The sequence below is a fragment of the Arachis duranensis genome, chromosome 5 (assembly GCF_000817695.3).
Source record: "Arachis duranensis cultivar V14167 chromosome 5, aradu.V14167.gnm2.J7QH, whole genome shotgun sequence".
Classification (NCBI taxonomy): Eukaryota; Viridiplantae; Streptophyta; class Magnoliopsida; order Fabales; family Fabaceae; genus Arachis; species Arachis duranensis.
Window position 1 is genome coordinate 16,699,433 of NC_029776.3, and position 7,324 is coordinate 16,706,756.

The 7,324-nt window shown below is 34.8% G+C and overlaps 2 protein-coding genes across 5 annotated transcripts; one reads left to right on the forward strand and one right to left on the reverse strand.

The window, feature by feature from the left end:
- The first annotated feature begins 876 nt into the window (after positions 1-876).
- On the forward strand, positions 877-3,419 carry LOC107488363 (gluconokinase-like). Of its 2 annotated transcripts, none has more exons than XM_016109095.3 (4): positions 877-981; positions 1,070-1,112; positions 2,336-2,415; positions 2,920-3,419. In XM_016109095.3, exons 1-4 carry the CDS (start codon positions 927-929, stop codon positions 3,357-3,359), a joined length of 618 nt encoding a protein of 205 aa, XP_015964581.1. In that variant the 5' UTR covers positions 877-926; the 3' UTR covers positions 3,360-3,419. The 2 variants fall into 2 exon arrangements, with proteins under 2 accessions (XP_015964581.1, XP_015964582.1); XM_016109096.3 differs by having other exon boundaries at positions 2,341-2,415.
- A 518-nt stretch (positions 3,420-3,937) lies between these two features.
- On the reverse strand, positions 3,938-7,058 carry LOC107488362 (uncharacterized). Of its 3 annotated transcripts, none has more exons than XM_052261431.1 (4): positions 6,780-6,918; positions 6,429-6,520; positions 5,252-5,466; positions 3,938-4,415 (listed from the first exon to the last, which is right to left on the reverse strand). In XM_052261431.1, exons 3-4 carry the CDS (start codon positions 5,429-5,431, stop codon positions 4,242-4,244), a joined length of 354 nt encoding a protein of 117 aa, XP_052117391.1. In that variant the 5' UTR covers positions 5,432-5,466; positions 6,429-6,520; positions 6,780-6,918; the 3' UTR covers positions 3,938-4,241. The 3 variants fall into 3 exon arrangements, with proteins under 3 accessions (XP_052117391.1, XP_015964579.1, XP_015964580.1); XM_016109093.3 differs by having other exon boundaries at positions 6,429-6,574; positions 6,780-6,903; XM_016109094.3 differs by lacking the exon at positions 6,429-6,520 and having other exon boundaries at positions 6,780-7,058.
- Between the last annotated feature and the right edge of the window lie 266 nt (positions 7,059-7,324).

Here is a 7,324-nt window from a genome sequence, read left to right on the forward strand (position 1 = left end):
TTTATTTGGCTTCATTGTAGCTTCATCCTCTTTGTTTTTCCTTGCTGCCCGTTGGAGTGGTCCTTGATGGCATGCAGTCCTTTCTTCAACCTGCTCCACTTCCCCTGTTGTCTGAGGAGCTCCACCACTACCTCTGCTGTCCTTGGAGTTTCTTTCTTCCTTGGCATGCTCTTCTTTTGCATCCTACTCCATGATCTCTGCCATACGAGGAGCTGCTCCTTGTTTCTGTATATTTGTGTTTTGCTCAACCACCAACAAAAAGTTGCTCTGCTATTGTCCTTGGGTTAGTGGGGTGTGCCTTTGTGTCCTTTCTTACTTTTGCAGAGCCACACCTGTCCTTGTTGTGTTGTTGCTTCCTTTGTTTTCCAACTGTCTTGTTTTGCTTGTGATGTAGATAGCTGCCATTTTTCTTTTGCCAAATGCATAGCCTTTGATTTTTGCTGAACGGTGTAATAAGGATGAAGTATTGGGCTTGTGCATTTTCTTGGAACATCAAAGGAATAAACAAGTAGCATTGCTTGTCTGTGAGAGAATTAATGAGCCTGCCACAATAAAACACACATTAAACAATATTAGGCTTTTCAACTCAATTAAATGTTTGTCATCATTAATCAACCCAAAATCAAACTAGGCTCAACAACTACTATTAATAAAAATCTTATACTTTAAGTTCTTTTTTTAAAAAAAAAAAACTTATTTAAGTTATTTAGCCAAACTGACCTTAAGAGCTTAACCTCAATTGCTTTGTTGGAGCTGAGTCACGTGATAGCTGCAACATTTATTGTTCAGTTTCTATCATTATTACTTCATTTGGCTCATTATTTTTATCCTTATGCGATGAGTTTTGTCAAGTCTCGCTCCCTATATTCTTCTAGAAGTCAATATATATAAATATATATCGTTCTTGATTCTCGACTTGATTTTTCATGCCTTCATCAGACAGAGAGGTACCTACATTAGATATGGCTCCAAAGAAAAAAGGTGAATTCATTTTGTATATAAGAATTCAATTTCCATGTAAAGTATAGATGTTAATCTTTGCTTATATATATATCATGTGATTTGGCAGGTGAAGTTATCGTAATCATGGGTGTCAGCGGTGCCGGAAAAACGTAAGTCCATCCATCCAATAACCAAAGCCTCTATTGTCTCCTATTAAAAAAAAATTGATTTCAGAATTAAGATAAAGTAAGGATAAGTGTACTTAGTTTGTATTGTATCTTAAATTAACCCACACATATATCGTCATTGAATTTTTGGTTGCCCCATTCACTCCAACCAAAACTTGGCCGGGAGTTACTCAAAATTGTTTATGAGTACGATACATAGTCAGTTACACAAAATTGGACATTTTGTGTTATTATAGAACGAAACGTTGGCTTAGATATGAAAATGAAAGGCTTAGAAACAACATTAAAGGATATGAATTGTACTAGAAGTCTCTGGTACGAGTTGTGAGATGGATCGGCGAGTCGGGGCGGTCACCGGATTATCTGAAAGACATTCTGACGTCCAATTCATAATGGATCTAAGAGGTATAAAGGATGAACTGAATGATTAGGGGCCTCTAGCTCCTTTTTATATAGCTAATGGAAGTTATCTCATCTTATTTTATTTAACTAAGGTAGGAGGTATTTGAATTCAAATATCGGTTAGAATATGTGGAGACCGATTCGGCCTTCTAGAGAAAGGGAGTGGGGCCAACCCCGGATATCCGAGTCAGAGGCCGTTCTGGTGCGGGACCCGAGAGTCGGGGGTAACATGAATGAAGAGCATGAAACTAATTAGAAGTGATTGACATGCAGTGGAACGTAGCTTGATCCACATATGATGATTTCATAAACTCTTTGTTCTTTAGCTACTAGGAAGGGTCTAATTGTAAAATATTCAAGTAATATGTTTTAGATTCAAATTTTCCTTTGTGTTGATGTACTAAAAGTCTAAAACATTAGTCATTTGTCCTAAATCCTAAACCATAAACCCGCAACCACAGCTATCAAAATACAGTGGTTGAGTATAAATGGCTCTACATTTCTTAACCGAGTGTCAAGTTCGAACCTCAGCTGCCGATTAAAATAAAATAAAATAAAATAAAAGAACACCTGATATCTCTATAGAAAAGAAGGGATACAAGAAGTCCACTATAATAATTCTAGAATATGGCTCTGCTAATTGCTAGTCTGCTGAACAATTTCTCTGGATTAACGCCTTGATAATGATATGTTGGATAGTTCTATCTTTATTCTAGTTAACTTTTTGAGCTGATGAATGAAACTGATTGGTTAACTATTTTCTTTTCAAAAACTTATCAATCAATTGAAAATCTACTCAACAGCACAGTAGGACAGATGCTGGGAAAAGAGATGAAATATAAGTATCTTGATGCTGATGATTTTCATTCTGAATCAAACAAAGGTGGGTATATGAGCATACATGCACAATTGTACAAATGCAATGCATCTTTGGGTGATATTATCCTGAAATAAAGAACTTGTTTCTATCTGTCTTGTTTCTTTCGTTATTTGTTTATGTTGTTCTTTTACTTTTTTAGGTTTTATTATTTTAATAACTCAAAAGTTGTCTAACAATTTTTATGGAGTATAATAAAAATGTAGGATACATACATTCTCTCTTTGCTAAAGTTTCCTTGTGAAACATAGCAGAGCTTTCACTGCATTGATAGTAACAAAAATTTCATTTAGAAGTTACAAAGTTCTTTTACTCTCAAAAATTCCTCCTTGAAAAGTCACAAACCTTTTTAGAAGTTCAATTCCTTTTAAGCTAAAATTACAAATTATTTACATAGTTACCAACTATATAGACAGCTTTTACCAACTATATAGACAGCTTTTAGCAATGCTGAAATAACATTTCTATTAATTTTTCTCTCCCCTATTTTATTTTTTCTAAATATTACAGAAAAGATGGGCAAGGGAATCCCACTCACTGATGAAGACAGGATGCCATGGCTTGAATCACTAAGAGATGCCACAAAAGAACACATAGTTAACGGAAATAGTGTGATTCTTGGGTGTTCTGCATTGAAGAAGCAATATAGAGAAACATTAAGATCAAGTGACCCTGATTACAAATTGGGAAGTTATGAAACAAGTGCTGTTAGCTTTGTACTGTTGGAAGCTCCTGCTGAGGTGCTAAGTGTTCGATTAAAAAAAAGAGCTGCGGAAGGGACACATTACATGCCGGCATCTCTTTTGCAATCTCAGTTGGATTTGCTTAAGATTGATGAATCTGAGGGAATACTTAGGGTTGATGCCACTTTAAGTCCTCAATCCATTGTCAAAACCATTATTATAAGCATTTTCCAATTTCAGGACTCTTTTCATTCATCACAATGTTGAAACTAGAAGTTATCTATAATAATAAATAATACTAATGATTAAATCAGGTTTCATCATTAAGTATTATTCAAACAAAAGTAGGATATGAATTATCCTAGGATTGTTTCATTTGAATTGGCTAGTGAATCATATAATTAAGCCTAATTTTTCCGGATGGTTAACATATTTTAAAATATGATGCAATCATTTCCTATCATCATTCATAAATTAATGCAACTCCCAGAACAATAAGAGTTAAATCAATAAGAGAGAATTTGCTACATGAACAAATAACTAAACTATAAAAAAACAAAATCCTCTACATAATAATGCATATAAAATAAATATCAATTTATGTTAGAACTGACAAGATACTCCACCATTCGGACACAAATTCTTAATCTTAATTTAATTTAGAATACAGCAAATACTCCTACTATCTGATAAAAATTCTTGTTGCATATTTTAAAAACATGCTGCTCCACTATAAAATCAAGTGGAAAGTAATATAATTATTTAAATTATGTTCAATTCTATGTTAAGATTAAGAAAACATAAGCTACATATTTTTAATGCAGAAGTCGTAACAATTGTCCGGATAACAATAAAAATTTTGTATTTAACTCGGCAAAGTTGTCCTTAACGTAACTGAAACCATATATTTTCACTACAAAAAGTACCAACTCATCAATGTGAAACTGTAATACTAAAAATTTACAGATGAAAAAATATGGACCAAACAATGACTTTCCAAATTGAGCAATGAATAATGAACAAATAAACCACAACTTGACATGGAATTGCATGTTAGTCTCTTAGCTGGACTAACCCTCTCTTTCGGAGGTGAGGAATGAAAAACGTACTTTTTTTCCCATTCTGGTCTGCTAAGCAGAGCATCAAGCATCATTTCTTTGCCTTGGAGAATCTAAGGCATCGGTACTTTTCGCCGCTCACTGTAATTTCAAGAGCTCCATCTTGGTTATCTTGATTTGAGGCAGTTCCCATTAAGACACTTTTTTCTTTCTCAAGGTTGTCTCTTTCCATCTTCAGCCTTGCCTCTTGACGCGCAATCTCTGCCTGAAACAAAAAAGTAACGGTGTAAATTTTTGTAAACCAGCAGTATCATAAAAGAAAATATTGTTATAATGCCAAAAAGTTCTCTTCAGTCAATTTCCATCTTTTTATCCCCGTCAAAATGCTGGTAACTCACAAAATGCCCCAGATCATTACAGAACAATGAAAAGTGGTACCTTTGAATGTGTAAAACATGATATCAGAAAAAAATATTAGATAAGGGTTGTCCTAACTATATGTGTCTCAAAAGTATAATGTCCTAGTCTAAGGAGAACTAATTTTGCAGAAAGTTGCAGCAGCTAAGCATCTTATAAATCAACCATGAAGCCACTGTTTCAGTGATACTTGCCAACTTTAACTGATTAGTCAAATAATTTGCTCTGATAATGCCTAGTACCTAAAAGCCACATTACTTTGTCTCTATGGTTTCAGGAAAGTTCATTAAAATTTCACTTATATCAAATCTTCAATACCATCAACTTCAAATTAAACTGCTACATCTCACTTTGTCAAGCGTTCATCTAGACATCAGAATTGGAATTCATACAATCATTTCTTGGTCAATGGTCATGCATGACTACAGGATAAAGGGATACTTAGTGATATCCAAATTCAAAGCATTCATCTAAACAAAAATCAGGTTATCCATCAAATGATTGGATAATCATCAAAAGTCAATTGACACTAGCATTGCTAGATTGCTACTGCTTTCTCCTTTCTCTAATTTCTTTAACATTTTAAATATATCCATATGATCATACAAGGATACATGATTAATCATGAGATTGATTTGTAGCAAAACCCACTACAAACATTATAAATTTTAGAGAAATGGATACCTCACGACGAGAAAGTTCAGCCTTCCATGCAGCTTCACGCTCCGCTACTTCACGCTCACGCTCTTCAATATAACTTTGCATCTCTCTCTCCTTCATGATCCTATCTTGAATATCAGCATCTAATGCTTCTTTCAACTCTTGAACAAACTTATCTACCACAGCCTTTATACGAAGAGACATCCTTGGCTCTAAGTTCTTGTGTTAAAATTCCAAACCTTGAAACACACCAAAAAAGTCTCATATATTCTAGTACTCAGTTTGAGAATGGAATACCCTATAGAACTACAATCAACTTTGGATTTATGCTTGACAAGCACATAAAAATCTGTTTGGGAAGAATTTTCATTCTTTTAAACTTCATACTGATGCATCAATTAAAAACATAACTATCCAAAAGCATTTATTTATTACATTTAGTTTTGAGTGAGCAGCAGCAATATTATATGTTTTTAAAATTTGCTATTCTCAAAGTTACTTGTTTTTTCGAAAACTAAGGCAACTTCTCAATCTGGGAATATTACTGCATGAAACTGGCAACTGCCCTAATCATCCTTGTCAGTATCCCTAATCCCTGAACCAAGAAGGCCCCTTATAAGTTTATATTTTATCAAATACATAACAGAGTAAAGTTTACTTTGAGGTTATATGGGTGAATTGATACATATAAATGTTCCAAACCAAGAAAATGAATCAAAATGTTGAGGCTCCTAATCAGAAGATAAGTTTCTTGGTATCTATGTCATCTGCACCGATATTCAAATCAATTAATAACAATATTATTATTAATAATAATATATTATTATTATTATTATTGTTGTTGCTATTATTATTATTATTATTCAGCTCAAAGTGGTAATAAATAGGTGAATCAAACCAAATCAAGTGATCATATAAAAAAGAAGCAAAATGGAAGCATTTAATCAAATATGATGACACATTATGGAGCAGACTCTAACCATTAACTCATAATTAATTAATTAGTTTCAATTCACACACACAAATAATCATCTTCACTTCATCAAGTCTAGGTTCAGCTCTACCATTTCATTGCAAAGATCAGCACAATTCTGGTAATCCAAATCCTAAAACTAAGTTCAACAACGGCTTCTTTACTTGTCCCTTTTAATACCAACAAAAAAGCAAAAGGTACGGGAAGAGAGAGACGGAGAGTACAGACCAAGGGAACCGCCACCTCCGGTTACCGCGGCCACCGCTTGTCGTTCACGGAGCCACAGCCGATTTCTTCACCTGGGCACGCGCCCTTTATCCCTTTATGCTTTGAGTTAATTAGTTAGAAGATATATGATAAGAAAATTTGCCCTCCTGAACATGTATCAATATATGAGAATAATGACAAGTCATATTATTTTGATTTACATAGTTTTATTCAACACTAGCAGAATAATTTATTTAAGCGAAGGAAATCATTGAACCAAATTAAAACAGCAGGGACTCAGGAACGAGGCCAAAGGACTTAGGAACGAGGACAAGGACAAACAAAGACCAGAGGCGAGGATGAGGAACTTACCGTCGACGACGCTGAAGAAGCAAGCAGAGATGTCATTCGGCGAAGACAAGAGGCGAGGCCAACGGCGATTTTTGGGTGACAACTCAGCGACGTTCGTGAGATGTAGAAGAGTGACGTTCTTGAGTGTGAGCACGGAGAGGGAGATGCCAAGGAGAAGAGGACCGCGACGAAGGAGACGCCGGCGGTGCAACACCCTCTGGCTGACGGAGAGTAGTTTGGAGGTGGAGCAGGTGGGGGTTGCAGTCAGGGGCGAAGGGGCTAATATTTTTTTTTGTTTTTTTTTTATTTATTTATAAATCTTATAAGTTGGCCAAATCTAATAGAAGTTACCAGTTCGAGCTCGGCTCCTTAATAGCTCGATAAGCTAAGTTTGTGAGCTGGTGAATCAAGTTTGAGCCTGAAATTGAGCTCATAAATTAAACGAGCTGAGCTTGAGCTTGGATAAGCTCAACTCATTAGTTCGTGAGCTGGCTCGATTATATATATGTATTCTATATACATTTAGTCTATATATTTAATATTATATATATACTTATGAAATAGTA

Excerpts from the sequence above, each read along its gene's own strand:
- LOC107488362 (XM_016109094.3), bottom strand. The coding sequence starts at position 5,431 with ATGTCTCTTCGTATAAAGGCTGTGGTAGATAAGTTTGTTCAAGAGTTG. Across the intron at positions 4,416-5,251 it reads CTGAACTTTCTCGTCGTGAG|GCAGAGATTGCGCGTCAAGA; the intron begins GTATCCATTTCT and ends TTTTTGTTTCAG.
- LOC107488363 (XM_016109095.3), top strand. The coding sequence starts at position 927 with ATGCCTTCATCAGACAGAGAGGTACCTACATTAGATATGGCTCCAAAG. Across the intron at positions 982-1,069 it reads TATGGCTCCAAAGAAAAAAG|GTGAAGTTATCGTAATCATG; the intron begins GTGAATTCATTT and ends GTGATTTGGCAG. Across the intron at positions 2,416-2,919 it reads TCATTCTGAATCAAACAAAG|AAAAGATGGGCAAGGGAATC; the intron begins GTGGGTATATGA and ends TAAATATTACAG.